General features: G+C 40.6%; 1 protein-coding gene across 1 annotated transcript in view; it reads left to right on the plus strand.

The window, feature by feature from the left end:
* Positions 1-5,792: 5,792 nt before the first annotated feature.
* LOC148045581 (retinoblastoma-associated protein-like) overlaps positions 5,793-20,118 on the plus strand; it is a 62,956-nt gene continuing 48,630 nt past the window's right edge. Inside the window, exons 1-4 of the mRNA XM_087716647.1 lie at positions 5,793-6,033; positions 11,251-11,353; positions 13,084-13,193; positions 18,468-18,602. Of these exons, the coding sequence (XP_087572773.1) occupies positions 5,894-6,033; positions 11,251-11,353; positions 13,084-13,193; positions 18,468-18,602 (488 nt within the window). The 5' untranslated portion in view covers positions 5,793-5,893. The remainder of the gene's footprint in view (positions 6,034-11,250; positions 11,354-13,083; positions 13,194-18,467; positions 18,603-20,118) is intronic.

Genomic DNA, 20,118 nt, shown 5'->3' on the forward strand with positions numbered 1-20,118 from the left:
ATCCCCCATATGGGATCTTTAATTCCCCCGGACAAGCACATTAGTTGCTCTTTGTTTCTAATACTCCACGAATTGTATGACTAGTAAATATATAGTAATTGGCTGCCCACAAGTCAATTTATTAGCTTCCTTGATCAGAAGAGCAGTTGCGGCCAGGATTTTAAGGCAATGTGGCCATCCTTTTGCTACTTCATTGTTGTTTTGACAAATAAGATGTGTGTCAGTGTTCCAAATATGCAGAATTAAATCAGAGTTCAAGACACAGCTATCCTTAAAATTCCAATTTAATAAGACAGACATGTTGGCACATCTGTGGAAATCCCAATTTAAAATCTTCCAGGGATTCCACCCAGTTGAAAGTTCATGATCTTATCCCCACACCCATAAATCCATCACAGGGTCCAATCTTCTTCAGCCATGCTGGCATTTCCACCCATCTAGTTCCCGTCAGATGCAGAGGTGTGGAGACAAAAGATGACCTTGGCTTCTAGAAAAGAATAACAACAACACATTCTACAATTCTACTCCTTTCTATTCCCCCCTCCCAACTACTACAATAATGAAACAGCATAATGAAATAATAGTGTGTGTGGCAGGCCAAAGATCCTAAACGGGATATAATTGCAGGCCTGACAGGTGGCCTCAGAAGAAAAACGTTTCCTGAAAAGAGAATAACATAAAAGTTAACATAACAAAATTAACCATCTCTCCACACACCCCCCCCCCCCCCAGGGGGACCTTTGGCTTTTCGGGAAACTTCTCATGGAATTGTTTTACTAACCTCCACTTTTAGGTTACAGCTTTTCACCTAAGTAGCTTCAGACAAAGGTAACCCTTCCAATGCACTAAGTACTGTAAGCGACCCCTATTCCCTGTGAGGACCCGGATTGTTGTTGGGGGCAATTTGCTGACTCTGTAAACCGCTTATGAAAGCCCTATGAAGCAGTATATAAGTCTAACTGCTATCTAACTGCTATTCAGTCTGGAGTCTACAATTTTTTCCACTTCAGATTGTGTTTCCCCTTCTATCACTACAGGAGGAAAGAAAGCTTGGGTGGATGCTCTTATGCTAGACCCAATTACTGGTTTCAACAAGCTACAATGAAATTCTGGGCCAATTTTTCCTAGACTTCTGGGTAGACTGAGTCAAACTGTAACTGGGTTAACTATCTTCACTATTGGGAATGGACCTATAAATTTTGGACCAAATTCCTTGCTAGGCATTCTTAATCTTATGTATTTGGTAGATACAAAAACTTTGCCCTCCCACACGGAAGGGGTTTTGGAGCAAGCGGTGTTTGTCAGCTTGCTTCTTGTAGGCTTCAGTCGCATCTGCTAAAGCCTTCTTCGTATTTTCCCATCCTTTCTTTAGCGTGTCCATCCATTCATTCAGAGACATGGAGGAGGAAGGTTCTCTAAGCACCTCAGGCATGGGAACAAATTCCATGCCACTGGTAATCTGGAAAGGAGTAAATCCAGTGCTTCTGTGGACCGCATTGTTGTACGCCACTTCGGCGAAGGGTAGCAAGTCCGACCAGTTTTCTTGCTGATAGTCCGGATAACACCGGATGTATTGTTCCACCACCGCATTGGCCCTATCTGCTGCACAGTTCATGCTGGGATGAATCTCTGAGCTCAGTTCTTGTGTGGACCCAATGGACCTCAGAACCTCTCTTCAGAACTTGGCTGTGAACTGGAATCGGTGGTCTGAAATGATCCTCTTGGGCACTCCGTGCAGGCGATAAATGTGTTTCACGAACATTTTCGCTAATTTCTTTGCAGACGGCAACCCTGAGCAAGTGATGAAGTGTGCCTGCTTGGAAACCAAATCAATAACTGTCCAGATTACTCTATTCCCACTGCTGTCTGGGAGTTCGCCGACAAAGTCCATTGCTACCTCTTCCCATGGTCGGTTAGGACTGGCCACTCATTGTAGCAGTCCAGGGGACTTCTCCGGCAGTGGTTTCATCATTGTGCAAGTAGCACAGCTTTTTAATGTAATCTTCTACCTCCAATTTCATCCTTGGCCACCAAAATTGATGCCTGGCGAGGTGGAGCATTTTTAGGAATCCAAAGTGGCCTCCTAGTTCTGCCTCATGGCTTTGCTGTAGAACATCCAGCCTCAACCCTGCGGGGATGTACAGTTTGGACCCCTTCCAGGCTAATCCATTTTCCATCGTTAGGATTTCCTGGTTATTGTTGAGCCACTGGTCTGTTGGGAGCACCAATTTCATAGCTGTTCTCAGATTATCCTGGCTTCGGTTAGTGACTTGGGCTGTCTTTTGGTGGGAGGAAGAAATGATGGGGTGAACAACTTCTCCCTTACTGTCGTCCTGCGGTATTCTTGAGAAAACATCCCCCAACAAGTTTTTTGGTACGTCTTGGACCCCTGGGTTTTGTCTCTGCTGCAGGTGCTGTAGGTTCTGGGCTCTTGGGTTCAATCATCCCTGGCTGGCCCTTTTCCTCCACCGATGATAGCGGCCCAAACGCAATTTCCTACTACCGTCTTCCCACTTTATTGTAGGCTTCCACTTGTCAAGCCATGCAAGCCCCAAGATAATTGATTCCGGTATCTCTGGAGCCACAATGAATCTGAGAAACTCTTAGTGGCGGCCCACTTGTAACTTCACCAGTTCAGTTATTAGCGTGGCTGGTGCCCCTCCAATTAGCGTTTCATCTAACTGTTCAACCCAAATGGGACAGGCTAGAGGTCTTGTGCGTATGCCTAGTTGCTTGACAATTGACATGCTGATTAAGCATCGAGTGCAACCTGTGTCCACAACTGCTTTAACTTCCCCTTCCATCCCTGTCTCAGGTACTTGGAAGTTGACTTGGAAGGTGAAGGGGCGGATGGGTGCATTCACCATTGAGTCATCTTCAGCATTTTCCTCCTCCAAAGCCTCCCCATTGGTAGGAAACTTCGTCACATTAGGTTGAAGATCCTCTTCCAGAGGTTGTTGGTCCAGATGACTCTTCTGTGGTGGCATCTGGGGCCTTATCTTTACCGCCATGGTGGTAAAAAATGGATGCAAAAAGAACATACATTTCATCTGGATTTTCTCTCTAAGCAGGAATTTGATTTTTTTCCCCAATTATATAAATCAGCCATTGAAAGGTCCTGCCGCGGTTGCCATAAATGTTGCAGAAAATAACGACTTAGACGTTTCAGGATCAAGAAGTTTATTTGGCAGCCAGGTTCAGAAAAGCTAGTCAAAGCAAGCATGTAACTTCTGAACAACTCTTCTAACGGGAGCACACATTCTTATACTTTGTCAAAAGCAGCACAACACGGAAATACTTAACCCATTTCTGATTGGTTACCTTGAGGAAAGAAGCCTTATAAGCAGATACTGTCTTGCTTCCCCTTTTGTCTGGGCCACAGGTATGGCACTCTAGTCTCATAATGGTTATCTGGTTATCACCTTTAAAGCCCTACATGGCCTAGGATGGATACCTGCGAGACCGTCTTCTGCCACATACCTCCCTTAGACCAATAAGATCGCACAGGATGGGACTTCTCCGGGTGCCTTCAGCGGGACAATGCCAGCTGGCGACACCTAGGAGTAGGGCCTTCTCTGTTGCCGCTCCGGCCCTATGGAATGAGCTGCCCCCAGAGATCCGGGCCCTCCCTACTCTCATGGCCTTCTGCAAAGCTATTAAAACATGGCTTTGCCAGCAGGCCTGGGGCCGTTGACCTCTTGATTGAGATCTGGCCCCTCTTGGATTGGGTGTATGTTGTGCTTTTTCTTAACTTTGTTGTGTCTCATTGTTTTAATTCTTTTAAATAATTTTTCATTTCTGTAAGCCGCCCAGAGTCCTTCGAGATTGGGCGGCCTAGAAATTCAATAAATGAAATGAAATGAAATGAAAATGAAATAATGGCTACAGGGCTTTGTAAGAACTTTAACTGAACTCTGCAGCTAGGCATTCACACTTCCTGTTCTTTTGCAAGCTTCAAACTCCGTCTTTTCCTTTATAATAACAAGATGAAAGGTCCCCCGAGAGGCTATCCAGCCTGACCCCGTATGTTCACTCTTAATGTCCAAATCTCACTTTATATCCTACTTTAGAAGAACTGAAAAAAGGGGAATAAAATCCAAATGTAGTTTATTATGGTCCAGATAGAAATAGTTAATAATAAAAACACAAAACAGGATAAGAAGGTTGGAATTGGTGGTGTTACTCAAGGTATTTTACAGGCTGTATAATGGATTTTGGTTATGTTCAAGGAAACTAAACCACTAATCTGATAACTAAATCACTGATCTAATCTGATTGCACATAAAAAGATCAAGTTTGTCAGGTAATTTATTAGACAAGTTTTATGAGCCTCATAGAAATATAGTGTAAGATATGAGCTGTAGTTTCAATAGCCTCATCTGCAGAGACCTAGTGATCTTTGGAATTTGTAGATTATATAATGAAAATATCTTGGTTTGAAAAATAGGCTTGAGAAACTATGTCAGATTTAAATAACCCTCCATCCAAACTCGTGGATTTTAAGTTTTGCTTTGGCTATAAGTGACTGGGCCAGTTACTCAGCCCAACACACCTCGCATGGTTATTTTTGGGAAAACAGGAAGAAAAAGGTGCGTTGGATAGGTTTGCCTTCTTGAATTATTTGTAAAAGTAATAAAAGTGGGTTACAAATATAAAAATTCTGTGGTAACACATTGTGTAACCCTTTAAATTATTGTAATTTTCGATTTGAACTAAGTTTTAAATTCGGATTACTTCTGTGTGAACATTTATTCACTTTGAATTGTGATCATGTGAAATTTTCATAAAAGTAGTTAGCTGATGATCGGTGGATTATGACTTCCATAGAACCAACCTTGTTGACTTGGTGAGGCAAAGCGACAAGTCACAACAAGTCTTGCATGGAACGCACAAGGACATCAGCTTCCGCCCAGCAAAAAGGGTCGACAGCAATAATTGTTGGCACATCTACTGTTCAGCATAAAAGCAGTCACTAAACCAGTGGTAGTCAACCTGGTCCCTACCGCCCACTAGTGGGTGTTCCAGCTTTTATGGTGGGCGGTAGGGGTTTGCTGTAACTCTGCTTTATGAATTTTATAAAGTAAAATTACTTCCCTACTTTATAAAGCACCATGACTGTGGAACCGGTGGGCAGTTAGAAAATGTTACTACTAACAGAGATACAAAAGTGGGCGGTAGGTATAAAAAGGTTGACTACCCCTGCACTAAACCATGTCAGTGGTTATTGGCTCCCATTAGGGAGCCTCCGGGACTTCAGCAGAAGGGCTAGAAAAGGGTAGCAGCAAACACTCCTGCCGTTAAAGCAACTTTTGACATCCACTTATTCTTCCCGGGTGGTCGCCTTCCTCCTTTCTTTGTGCCGGGCCTCTTAAGAGAGACTACGCAAGAACGGGTTTGATTCACTGCTTCCCTCCTTCCCTGTTCCGAAAATGTTGCAGAGATAGAAACTCTGAGAATTAAAGCTTGGATTCACTCGTCACTCCGAGAAAATGTGACCAGTTTGGAACAAGGTTGGTGGGTGCAAGGCTGAAATAGAGTAAAATATTCTTTATTGGCCAAGTGTGACTGGACACACAAGGAATTTGTCTTCGGTGCATATCCTCTCAGTGTACATAAAAGCTATACACGATAAATGAGGATCATATAGGATCACACCGTCAAGATCGCGAAAACCAGCTCCCCGCCCAGGAAGCCTCGGCTGAGTGCCAGCGCGTCCATCGATGTATCTCTATGGCAGGCTCCGCCGGAATGCTTCACCAGAAGTGACGTCTAGGGGAGGGGCGTGAAGCATTTTCCCGCGGTTTCGGAGACGGGCGGGGATGCTTTGAGGAAGGCGGCTACGGTAGCGGCCGGGCTTTTCTGCAGCAGCGTCTAGGCTCCCGGGGCAACCTCTATGTGGCTGGAGACGTCGAACATGGCGCCGACCAGCCCCCCCCGGAAAATGGGAACTGTCCCCACAAGCCAGACGGACGACAGCTCCGAGTCCGCGGGGGAATCTGAAACGCCCGCCGCCGCCCCTCCGGCTCCTGACAGGTCAGTTCGGTAACTGTCGCCTGCGGGCGGAGGGTGGGGTTGGAGTGAGGCGTAGGGCAGCAAGAGCTGGGTCAGGGGAGAGGAGAGAGATCCGTCAGTCCAGCTCCTTTTAAGTGGCCCGTAGGTTGCCATCTTTTTTTCGGTGCAAGGAAGGAAGTTCGCGGCATCTACCTCTCGATTACTCCTTGAATTAAGGGAATTATATTTCTGGGACTCATGGCTGCATTTGCCTCCCCCGAGCTTGTTTGTGACATCGAAAATAAAATAATCTAAATAAAATAAAATTAGCAATCGAGCCTTTCCCCGTTTTAAAAGCTGTCGCCCTTATTTCATCTTGGAAATCGAATGGGTGGCAAACGAGGTCCCAAGAGGAGTGAAACAGCTTGATGGCTTGGAAAAGATGCTCAGGAGACCAAACATACATGTAAATAAACGCCCACCCTGATAGTGCTGAGTTTTGAGATCAATGATATTTAACAGAATAGAGGAATTACAGGTGTCATTCTCAGCTTTTGCCTTATTGATCAGATGTAATGGCTGCTAAGCATAGAATTGAGAACATCATGTTTCTCTCTCTTGTTGCCTGTGCAGCTTTCCTTTGTGGCCGTTAGGCTCATTATAATCTGAATTTTACCTGGGAGATAGATGACCTTGCAAAAGAAACAGAAAAAAATTTCTAAACATTGCCAAGTTCTTGAGATTTCTCTCTCCACAATAAATACCTGCAAACGACAATTGTGTGTGTGTGTGTGTAATTAATATATATATATATATATATATATATATATATATATATATATATATATATATATGCAAGAAATTATATTGCAAAGGAAAGACAAACTCAAAATAATAATTACTGATTAAAATTAGTTTCCTGTAAAATCCTTTTCTCTAACTGCTATACTGTAAAAACCATACATTCTTCACAGATATATGACTACTCCTTCCCTAAAACAGTAATAGTAAAAGAAAAGCCAGGATGGAGATATCCTAGGAAGGGGTTAAACAGAAGAAGGAATAGAAAACCGGAGGAGAATAATATAGAAGTAACAACTGGAAAGAAGAAAGTACTTGTTTAGATATTATGGAAAATATTAAAAGATCACTTTAGGTGATCTTTTAAGAACACTTTATGTGATTTTCAAATCTATCCAGCTTTTCAGCAACAGTGTTTGCAGTCATATTAAAAGAAAACTGAGGGCAAGGCTGGTGGGAGATGAGCCCTCTCTTTCCAGGAGATAGTATTTGGTATTGGATTAGTAAAATTCAGATGAGCCATAGCTGCATTTTTAGAATAGTATAATTTGTTGTGAAAGTTTGAACCTAAGTTTGGCTAAATATTGGCTCCTTTTTTGTCGTGACTTGATGTTGGGCTTTGTTCAACAAGACTGGACTAGATTGGGAGCAGGCACAACAGGAGGGCGCACAACTCTTCTTTATAGAAAAGAGATTTGTTGTAGAAATGCTAAAGAAACATGAAAATGTCAGTGCTATGTATCAAGTGCCATTTACAGTGAAGTTAAATTTTAAATTGTGCCTTTTTTCTCCCATCCTGCAGGATGTAACAGACTTACTATAATCATTGTGAAGGTTGGGAGGAATATTTTCCACCTGTTCTTTTTGGTTAAATAACTAGTCTGGTTTCAGCCTGATTTTTTTCTGACGTTGTAAGAACTGTCTACGGCATCAAAATATTCTCCCAAAAGCCTTGGAAGAGAGGCAGTTTGATCTAGTGGTTAAGGCACTAGGCTAGAGACTGTGAGATTAACTTTCACCTTAGTCATGAAAGCCAGCTGGGTGACCATGGGCCAGTCATTTTCTCTCAGCTTAACTTGCCTCAGATGGGGAAATGGGGAAGAAAGGTGAGGTAGATATGTTCCCTGCCTTTAATTATTTGTAAAAATAATAAAGGTGGAATACAAACAAAATTATAGCTATTTGGAAGACTACATTCTGGAGTAATACATTAAGAAACTGCCAAATATTTCCCTATTTTGATTGTTAGTGGCCAAAAAGAATGTTTTTGATGCAACATACCAGTTAACTTTAGTAGCATATGCTGCTAATAGAAACTAAAGTGTAATTGTGTTTCATTTTGCCTGAAATATCTTTAAGAATTATATGATTTAATCACCAATACTTGTAACCCACCTTTTTGTCAAAATGTGTCACAAAGTTGCCATTACACCTCAACTTACAACAGTTCACTTAATGACTGTTCAAAGTTACAATGGCACTGAAAAAAGTGACATGACTATTTTTCACACTTATGACCAGGGGTGGGCTTCAGGGGGTACGCCCCGGTACGGACGCATTCGTTCGTCAAATTTAGCGTGTCTTCCAGTACCCGTTCTTCCAGAGGCCACGTACTGGAATGCTCCTTCCCATTGCCTGCCCCCTTGCTTGCTCCCCACACACACCCAGTCGCTGCTTGCTTGCCCCGCCAACAGCTGCCTCGTTACCAATAGGGGGTGGAAAATCCATGCAGAGGGAGGAAAACACATTCTCCACCCCCTTCATTGGAAACAAGGCAGCTGTCAGAGAGAAGAGGGCAGCGCACGCCATTTAGGCTTGTGCAGCAGCCAAAGAAGAAATAGGAGGCGAGGATTCGACTGTTGCACAAGCCCACGGGCGCATGCTGCCCTCTTCTCTCTGACAGCCGCCTGGTTAAAAAGCCACTCCCCACGGCATTTTTATTGGGAGGGGGGTGTTTCCGCAGAACATCCCAAGACGGATGCCACCACATTGCGGCCGGTGATGACTCTGGAGCCCATCCGCGTGGAGTGGGGTTCCTTGCCTCCCGGATAGGCTCTGGAGTCATCGCCGGCTGCGCAGAGCCTTGCTGCAACTCCACGCCGTGGAAAACATAGGCATATGTGCACACCCTGTACAATTACAGCCTCGGAGACTTTGCAACGGCAGGAACTTGTTCTCACTCGCCTGGGCTTCTGCAGAAGCTTCCCTCTAAAGCCCTCCAAGGGAGGAAGGGCCACTTGAAAGAGGGGCTTTGGTACTGTTCCGGGCTGTAATTGTGCGGGGCGTGCGTGCCCCTATGTTTTCCATGGTGTGGGGCCGTGGCCGGAAGACCAGGAACGTGAGGGGACCAGCAGGGCCTTGTGCTTCTGAAGAGGACCTGTCCCTGAAGAGGGCAGATGTGGTGGCTTTGGTCTTGGGATGTTCTGCAGAGCTGCCAGGTACTTTTAACCATATATTTTGGTCCTATGACTTCAGAATGCTGCAAAAAACCATAAATGCAGGCCAGTTGTTGAGTGTTTCAAATGTGATTGGAACACTCAACGAGGTGACCACAGTATGTGTGTGTCTGTGTGTGTGTGTGTGTGAGAGAGAGAGACAGACAGACAGACAGAGGCACACAGAGAGAAAGAGAGAGAGAGAGAGGAGGGAGGAAATCAGAGAGAGATAGACACAGAGCGAGACAGACGGGGAGGGAGGGAGAGACACACACAGAGAGACACACACAATGGGTGAGTGAGTGATTGAGAGACAGACAGACACACACATACAGAGTAACAGAGAGAGGAAGGGAGGGGAGAGAGACAGACAGACAGACAGACACACACACACAGAGTGAGTGAGATACACAGAGTGACAGATGGGGGGAGGGAAGAGAGAGACAGATACAGACAGAGAGAGAGAGACAGACATAGACAATGACAGAGGGAGACAGACGGAGAGAGAGACTGACAGACACACACAGAGAGAGAGAGAGAGAGACGGAGAGAGACAGAAAGAGAGAGAAAGAGAAAGAAAGGAAGAAAGAAACACAAAAAAGAAAAGAAAGAAAAAGAAAGCAGGAAAGAGAGATGAAAGAAAGAAAGAAAAAAAAGGAAGAAAGAACTTATGACCACAATTGAGCTCAAAAATTTGGTTGTTTAACAAGAGCGTTGTTAAGTGAGTTTCACCACATTTTCCAAGTTGGCCATGCCCAGCCGAACCACTCCCACAAAACAGGACCCACCTACAGAATAGGTTCTAAAAAAATTTGAAACCCACCACTGCTTAAGATTGTTGGGGCGTGCTGATGGCCACATGATTTACATTGGATGCTTGACAACTGATTCATATTTATGACAGTTGCTGTGTCCGGGGGTCATGTGACCATCTTTTGTGACCTGACAATGAACATCAGATTCACTTAACAACCATGTTATTAATTTAACAACTATAGTGATTCACTTAAATGTGACAAGAAAAGTCATAAAATGGGACAAAACTCACTTAACAAATTTCTCACTTAGCAACATAAATTCTGGGCTCAATTGTGATCATACATTGAGGACTACCTGTATATGAACATATGTAGCTGAAGTTAGAAAAATAGAGCACAAGTTAAAAAAATAGCCCAAACACTATTTTATGGGAGTAAGTAGTCTTGAAAACCCCAACTCTTTTTTCCCTTCCCTCCCACCCCCTTAACTGATAAGGTAGCTCCTGGAAGTTCATTTTTTTCCACTCTCATTTTTATGCATATATGTATGTATATATTATAGACTGTCCATGACTAACAGTAATTGTATAGTTTAAAAACAAAAATGGGGGGAAAGAATGGCAGACTAATAGACCAAACATTCTAAAAGAGTCCCTTTATCCACTATAACCCATAGCCTGAGAATCTAAGGACTTGATTAAATAAGATTATGTATGTATGTATGTATGTATGTATGTATGTACTGTATTTCCCCGAAAATAAGACATGCCCTGCTAATAAGCCCAATCGGGTTTTTCAGAGCATGCACCGTAATAAGCCCTCCCCCCAAAATAATCCCGCCCCCAACTATTTAAGCGCATGCGCAACCAGTCCCCGCCATTACCACTGTACCACCTACTGGTACAGCTTGTGGGGCAAAAAGAGGGCTCACCGCAAAAACAGCGGCAGGTGAAGCAAAGTGCTTCCACCTCCCGCCCTTCCCTCCCATGCAAAAAGAGCCTGCCGCAAAAACAGCGGCAGGCCAGCAATGCAATCACCCCTCCCGCCTGTTCCTTCTCGTGCAAAAAAACACCGTCCACCCCAATGGTAAAGGCACACTGCCTTTATCAAAACGAGGTTTTTTGATAAATAAAAAAGTATTGGAAGTGAAAAGTCAGTACCTTATATGCTGAAATAAATAGTGTAGTACACATTCCACAAAATTATACAATCTGTCAAGTATCTAAAATATTCAATTTTGTAAGTAACATATTTCTCTTTGCTAGGCTTTTGTTTGCTGAAACAGACTTTGTTTCCTTATGTGATGCTTTACGCATAACAGACAATGTGAGAATAACTGCTTGGAAGACCTATGAAAAAATGGATGTAGTGAGTATATCTTGCTTATTAAGTATGTAATTTTATTAACTAAAATCACAGTGTAATAACCATAATACATTTTGGACAATAATACAAATACATGTACATTCATCCCCCCTATTTAGTTTTTGTTTATATTTTTAGTACTATTTCACTTTTCTCATGAACTGAAGTTGATTTTAAAATAATATTAATTCACATCTGATAAAATCTAGACAGTTTTGTTTTGTAGTTCAAGTAGTGTTTAGTTTCTTGCTCTCCATGCTAAAATGATTGCAAAGTGCTAATATTTCAGAATTGCTTGTTGCTATTTATGGCCAGCAACTTCGATAACTTTGAATCCTTCCTTATGTAAACAGAAGGCCCATCTATAGGTAGACCTGTATTTATTTATTTAGGAGATTTATATTGCCGCCTATTCACATGTGGAGACTCGAGGTAGCTTACAAAAATATAAAAACATCATATAAAACCAATCAAAGAGAGAATCATATATAATAAAATAACCCCCTGCCCTGGCGACAACACATACGAGCCATTTAATGGGCTCCATCTCACTCTGCGTTCCCCAGACCTGCTGGCAGAACCAGGTCTTAAGTGCTTTCCAGAAGAGTGTTAGAGTGGGGGCCATTCTAATCTCTGGGGGAATGATGCTCCAGAGAGACAGAGCCACCACAGAGAAAGCCATTCTTCTGGGTCCCACCAGGTGTATCTCCCTCGGGGATGGGACCCGCAACATTGTTTGATTTCTCGCTCTGGTGCATCAGGTAGATGTGACCGGCAAGAGACGGTCCCTCAGATAACCTGGTCCCAAGCCCTGAAGGGCTTTAAAGATGACAACCAGAACCTTGAATTGTACCTGGAAGCAAATCAGCAATCAGTGCAGCTCCTGCAGGAGAGGTGATACATGTGCACACCAAGGTCTGCACAAAACCATGTGTGGTGCTGCATTTTGCACCAACAGGAGCTTCTGGATGCTCTTCAAGGGCAGCCCCAGGTAGAGCATTTTGCAATAGTCAAGACGGGAAGTGACTGGGGCATGAGTGACAGCAAGTAGGTATTGTTGGTCTAGGAAAGGGTGTAACTGGTGCACAACCCGCAGTTGAGCAAAGTCCATCCTGCCCACAACTGTCACCTGCTCTTTGAGCAGGAGTCGAGAGTCCAGGAGAACCCCTAGATTATGCACAGGGCCATCCAAGGCCAAAGGTGGCGAGTTTCCTTGGGCCAAAGAAACCCAAACCCAGAGCTATTCAGTCTTGCCAGCGTTTAGTTTCAATCCATTGCTCCCCATCCAGTCCCTAATAGCCTCCAAGCACTGCGAGAGGGAGGATATGGCATCACTTAACTCACCATGGGCTGAGACATATAGCTGAGTGTCATCCATTTTTTCCTATTATCTCCCTTTTCTTTTGGTGCAATAATTTGATTGCAATAATGCAATATTTGATTGATCCTAAAAAGCACATTCTTAAGTATTGCTGAGTTATTATTATGTTTGAAATAAAAATAGCTTAAAAATTCTTTTGAGTTCCCCATACATACAGCAACAGCAATTACCTTTTATAAACTGATAGATGTTGGTCCACTTACTTTGATAATAGAATATATGATGATGAACTATATAAATATAACTGCAAAAGTTCTATGTAAAACAATTATATTGAACATAAATTTTGATCTGATATTGTTCATTTTATTACAGCTCTAAATAATACAACTGAGCTAACCTTTTTTCCTAGGAGAGCCAGCTAAAAAAAGAATTGTGGGGCATCTGCATTTTTATGGCTGCAGTTGACCTGGATGAGATGACATTCACTTTTACAGAACTTCTGAAATGTTTAAAAATTAGGTATGTTTTTTTTTTATTTGTGCTGATAAATAAATAAAGGGAGACTAGTATAGATCTATTTCAAGCTATTTAGCTCTCATCAGCTAGCCACACCCTTACTGGGATTTGAACCTGGGCTATATGGCATACTAGGCACACCAGGCAGAGATCTTAGCCATTAGGCCACAGGCTCTTATCCTGTTATCAGCGAAGCCAGGGTGAAAGGTATCTATTAGATTTTTACAACACCTGGTAAGCCCCAATTATGGGAGGAAGCTAACTGCTTCCATCATCTGTCAATCGGCTCGTCACAAGAGTCCATCACGACAGAAACCCAATATTTTTACTGTTGCCTTTGTTATATTTGTGTTTTTTTATTTGTGCTGATAAATAAATAAAGGGAGACTAGTATAGATCTATTTCAAGCTATTTAGCTCTCATCAGCTAGCCACACCCTTACTAGGTATGTTTGTGTCCACATAGATCTGTAAAGTTATGCAATTATAGTTATGTCTGTTTGACATTAAAGAATACATAAATTTTATTTAGAGTCATGAAGAGAAGCATCTTTTATATTGCCTTAAATGATCTATATGAGTGTTCATAATCAGTAATTAATAAATTACATGTTAAAGTAGTAGGATTGCTAATTTTGAGGGAAACCGGATTAAGACATTCAAGTGTTCTACCATCTTGTTTAGCCTCTCTCCCACTGCTATTTGAGCCTCTTGAAGAAACTGTTCATTTATACATATCCCTCACATTGTTTCCCTCTAGGATAAACAAAGGCATGCAGAGTCCAAAAAATGGGTAAAATCTAGTTAGCCAAAGAAATTAAAAGCGTGAGATAAAGGAAAAGGAAAAACTAATACTACTACACATCTTAATATCTTTCTGTCTTTTGATACTTGCTACTGCTCATTGGCTTGCTCATTCATACATGACCTCATAAATCACCATAATATAGTCATCACTTTTAAGCATCTTATCAATACCATCCAACCAGAACTTTCTTAGTTGTTCCCTTCTTTTCAATCTATTCATTCACCCATTTCAGTAATTCTGCTCAGTAATACAGAATTATGTAAGGCACACTTACATACTGTAGTTCTTTTCATTTTATTCCAAGCATCTTCCACATCATCTTTCCTTACTTTCATTTTTTATTCATTCTGTTGGGTAATTATTTTATTTAGTTAATCATATTTATATAGCCACTCATCTTATAGTGAACGTGGGTAGCGTACCTCATAAAGCAATCAAAATATGTACATAAAAAACAGTAAAACACCCAATTAAAATTAAAACAAAAACAAGTAAAAATGAGTAAAAATGTAGCAAATATACATAAATATACCCTAACTGTCATAAAGCAGCGGTCCCAACCATTCTGGCTTTGAGGACCTGGGAGGAGGGGAGAGGGGATGGTTTTGCGCACGCACACACTGCTTGTGCAAATCCAACTTTGCATGCTTGCCTGCTGCTTACACAACCAAATTTCCAATAGACTGTGGCCCAACACTGGGCCATGAACTGGCGATTGGGGACCCCTGTCATAAAGCCATGTGATTGAAAAAAAATGTTTTAAAGGCCTCAAAGGCCAACAGGGTTGGGGCCAGTCTCTTCTGCGTTGGGGGCAGGGAGATGTTCCATAGGATGGGATCACAGAAAAAGGCTTTTCTTCTAGGTACTGCCCAGTGGAACTCCCTGGTTGACAGGACACGCAGCATACTCTCCTGTGGATCTGATAGGATAGATGTACAGTAAGTGGGGAGAAGAATTAGATTTTGGTAGATTTGTTTTGAATGCCAGCATTTCAGGATGTTTATTCATTTGGATAAATCTCTACAGAATATAAATGTAAAAATATAACAGATGAAATTCTGACAGAATCAGAGCTGGATACAAAGGTGGCTTGAAGTTCTAAACATGGGACAAGCCATTCTGGAGGACCACCAAGAATGGATGTGTAAAAACATGAGCACAGAAGCAAAGAAAAGAAGTGAAAGAAAAAAGAGAAAAATATGATTCTGGATGAAAAAATATTAAGACAGATTATTTGATATTTGAGGAAACTGCTTTTATTTTCTTTATACTCTGAATCATAAATTGTGGATGTCACCACTATAGATTTGTAGCATCATGTATATCCACAACTTCAATAACTGTTTCATACTTTCTGATACATGTTTTAGCAATTTTATTTATAATTCTGTACTTCCAGTTCTTTGTATTCATCAACTGTACTCTACAAAATCAGTTCCTCTTCATATCTGTTACATCAGTGCAGCAGCTGACTGCCATTGCTTCTTTTGATCTAATGGGATGATTTTTTTCAACTTCAAAGTTCAACCTATTGCTCTGGGATTTTTTGATCATCACAATTCAACTACTAGCAAAGTACTTAACTTTTTTTGGCTAGACATTAAAGGTAAAGGTTTCCCTTGCACATATGTGCTAGTTGTTCCCGACTCTAGCGGGTGCTGCTCATCTCCATTTCAAAGCCAAAGAGCCAGCGCTGTCCAAAGATGTCACCATGGTCATGACTAAATGCTGAAGGTGCACGGAACGCTGTTACCTTCCCGCCAAAGGTGGTCCCTATTTTTCTACTTGCATTTTTACATGCTTTCAAACTGCTCAAGCTCAGCATCTTAGCCTCTGAGCCACCACGTCCCTATGGCTAGACATTACTGACTGATATAATAAAATTATTCTGTTGATTGGTAATATTCAATCAATAGCAACATTTAAAAGTACAAAAGCAAAGCAAAGAAAATAGATAATATGGCAACTAACAAAATAATCCACAAAATAATATTTATTATTCTATTACTATATTAATACATCTATATAAATCAGGTGGAACAACGGCTGATGACCTCTTTCTATCGGTCCACCATAGAAAGAGCCCCCACATATCGTATTACAGTATGGTATGCTGGTTTAACAGCTGCGGACAGGAAGGCACTACAGAGAGTGATCAATTTGGCACAAGAAACCATTGGTTGCCTTCTGACACCACTGGATGACATCGCCAGATCTTGCTGCTTTAGCAGAGTAAGGAAGATACTCAGAGATGATTCACACCCTGGTCAGTGTCTCTTTGCACTTCTACCATCAGGCAGAAGGCATGAAAGTATAGCCATCCGAACAAACAGGTTTAAAGATAGTTTCTATCCGTGGGTTGTGAGACTTTTAAATACAACCACAATCACTCCATGCACACACTAGTTTTTTTTCTTTTTCTTTTTTTGTTTCTTATAATTTTGCACCAGTGAAGTTAAAACCAATTTCGTTGTATTTAAGTACAATGGCAATAAAGATAATACTTATACTTACTTATACTTATAATCCAGATAATGTAGATCTAAACCTTAATTGTGTTGTTTATTTATCAGCACAAATACAACACAAATGTAAAAAGAGCAACAGTAAAAATATTGGGTTTCTGTCTGGATGGTCTCTTGTGACGAGCCGATAGACAGAGAATGGAAGCAGTCTGCTTCTTCCCATATTTGGGCATACCAGGGGTTGTGACACTAATTACAAACCTTAATTGGTATATATATTAAAATATATATAGTCTCCCAGGGAATTCTATTAGGAGCAAAATGAAAATAAATCTAATGTCCCTATAGAATTTATAATGTAATATGTCTGAGATGGTTTCAACTTCCTCCTCACCCCATGAGCAAGTAGGATCATTTATAAAGATTTTACTACACTTGCCTTGGTGGAAGAATGTTGAACTTAGGGAAAGTTGGATTTAACAAAAATTACTCTTAATTGTTATTTATCTTGGTTGAAGAACTGTATAATATACAATAAACCTTCTGAAAGTTGACCACCCAAGGGATTGAAGGAAAGTGGTCAACATATGGAACGACTGTACTGATATGTAGACACGCCTCATTTTATTATACAGCTTTTATTAGAGAATGTCATACAGAAACACACATAGTGAAAACACAGGAAATTAATTCATACAACACTGTATCATACAAAATCAATACATTTAAGTATGTATTGTCATGATTTGTTCATTCTTTCTGAAAAAAAGTCAATTTTAGTCTGTTTCTTACTCTTTATGAAGGTAAGAGGAGAAAGCACTCTCAGTGCTAGTTATACCATTCACCATACCTGGGCATTTTTCCACGGAAATGACTTTAACTGCATTATCAAATGACTGACATCCTCTTCTTTCAGAATATTTAATTCCTCACTTAATTCTTCTGCTTCATCAGCTGCTTCCAGCACTTTTCCACTGGGTTGTACCTTGGTCAATACTGATTGGAAAATTGCTTCTGGGTCAGATTCATTGCGGATTACCACATCGTCATCCATTGCAACAGAATCTTCAAAATCTACTCCCTCGAATTCCACCATGGGAGGTAGACTGTCTAGCAGGGCTGCAACATCTTGCCCTTGGGTTGTAACAAATCCAGCTTTCTTGAAGCACTTCTGTATTGTTTCAGGCTGAACTTTATTCCAAGCAGAAAAAATCCAGAGAATTGCATCTAGAGCAGTAACTGATGAAACAGATAATTTTGCTTCTGCACACGAACCATAGTTTTGAATTTTAGAAATGACCCACTGCAGAAGCTGGGCTCAGTAGTGCATTTTGAATGTTTTGATTATGCCTTGCTCAAGAGGTTGAATTTCTGATGTAGTTTAATGGCTCAGATATGTCTGTGTTATGTGTGTATTTGTTTTATTTTATCATTGGATATTTTTTATTGATCCGGAAAAAGGAAAAAAAATGAAGTGCAAAAAAAAAAAGACTGTGCAATTTGTATTATGAAATGAATCCATAATTATCATTGTTAAACTGATGAATCAAAGTCCAAAATATTGTATTCTTTGATAGTCTTGAAAGAAATTCATTGCTACCAATTCTGCATTTAACTTTACTTGCCTTGGTGCAGACTGGACTCAACAGGTCAAGTTGAGTAAATTAATATTATTGTGTGTCATGCTCCAGGTGGTCAAGATACAATTTACAGAATTGGATTATATAGAGAGGTTGGTTTTCTATTGTGCATATATAGTGTATGCCCAGTCTACGAAAATTAGGTTAATTTAGGGAGATGGTCAACTATGGAGATTTTACTGTAATTATATTTGTTAGGGTGTGAAAACATCAGACATGAGACAGATAGTATACTAACAGAAAATATCAGACATGAAAACAAAGTCACTGTTATAATATGGAATATAATATAGGAATGGGAAAATTTAATTTAGTAAACGTTAGAAATGAATGATTTGGTTGCTCTCTTTCTATTTTTCTTGCAGTGTATGCAAATTTCTGCACTTGATTAAAGAAATAGATGTCAACATGGATACAATTAGTGCTAAAATGGACTGTACTATATCACGTCTGCAAAGGAAATATGATGTACTCTTAGTACTCTACCAAAAGTTTACAAGGTAAAATATTCATTATCTATTGCATTTTGAAATTTAGATTTCTTTAAAAAGGAGTTTATGCTTAAGCAATACTTAAATATATGTTATGAAATAGCTTTATTTATAATTGCTGGTAAGAAAATTAGGACAAATGTTTTTAATATTATTGCTGTGAAATTTAAAGGTTGTTGTTTGAATCAGAACCAGGAATCACATTATTATTTCACTTTTGTACTATTAACAATTGTTAAAAAAGGAAACTTGTAGCTTAATCCTGAACTTTCTGACTTGTTCACCATCTAATGTATATTTGAAGAAGAAAACATTATAAGGGGTATTTCTGATTTCCAAGTTTTTTTGCCCTTTGGGGTTAAAAATAAAATAAGTACTAACTACTAAAAGACTATATAAACTGTTTAACTATACCCAGATACCTTGACCCCCATAGAGAAAGCATTCAGGGCAAAAATAACCCAAATGTTGACTTATGGTGTGGAATTTTGGCCACCTTACTTGAACAAGTAGAGACCTATTTCTTAAGAAACTGACAACACATACCAGCTCCTGTGGTCAGAGCAGAAACAGATATCCATTCCATACATAGTCAATCAGTAATTAAAGTTTTCACATACTGATAGTCTATAGGCTACCCAAATACAAGTAGTCCTCAACCTATGATCCCAGTTGAGCCCAAAATTTCTGTTGGTAAGCAGGACAGTTAGATACAATAACTTTATTGTCATTTTGAATGTATACTAATTGGCATACATTAAAATGAAATTTCATTGCATACAGCTCTCAAAGGATCACTCACCACCTCCAATATACACTATATAAACATGACAAAATAAATAAATGCAAAATTATGCATATACCCAAATATTTTATATGACACAGAGAAACAACACAGTCTAGTTCGGATGTATATATGTGCATGGTGAGAAAAACAAATCTTGCTAGTTTATCAGATGGATGGCATAGGGAACAAAGCAGTTACAGAATCTGGTAGTCTTGTTAGAAATACTTGGAAACATCCGCCCAGAGGAGAGCAACAGAAACTGACTGTGAAGTGGGTGTGTGGGGTCTCTAACAATGCTTTGCGCTCTAAACACATAGTGTTTATAAGCAGTATCCTGAGTAACAGGAAGTGAGCTTCCTATAATAATCTTGGCTGTCCTTACCACTCTGTATGGATTTTCTATCTGAGGCACTGCTGCCACCAAGCCAAACAGTGATGCAGTTTATTAAAACACTTTCAATCGTGCCTCTGTAAAAAGTGGCCAGGAGAGGGGGAGAAAGATGTGCTCTCCTCATCTGATGCAGGAAATGCAGATGCTGGTTTGCACACTTCACTAAGGATGACATGTAGAAAGACCAGTTCAGATTGCTAGTTATCTGCACCCCCAGATATTTAATAGTGTTGACTACCTCGACAGCTGCATCCTTAATACTGAGTGGAGTATAACCATACCAGCTTTTTCTAAAATCTAGTTGTGAGTTTTGTCCCATTTTACTACCTTTCTTGTCACATTGTTAA

Source organism: Thamnophis sirtalis, unplaced genomic scaffold, assembly GCF_051295495.1.
Source record: "Thamnophis sirtalis isolate CommonGarterSnake01/CBP01778 unplaced genomic scaffold, rThaSir2_p1.2 scaffold_5, whole genome shotgun sequence".
In the NCBI taxonomy this organism is placed as follows: Eukaryota; Metazoa; Chordata; class Lepidosauria; order Squamata; family Natricidae; genus Thamnophis; species Thamnophis sirtalis.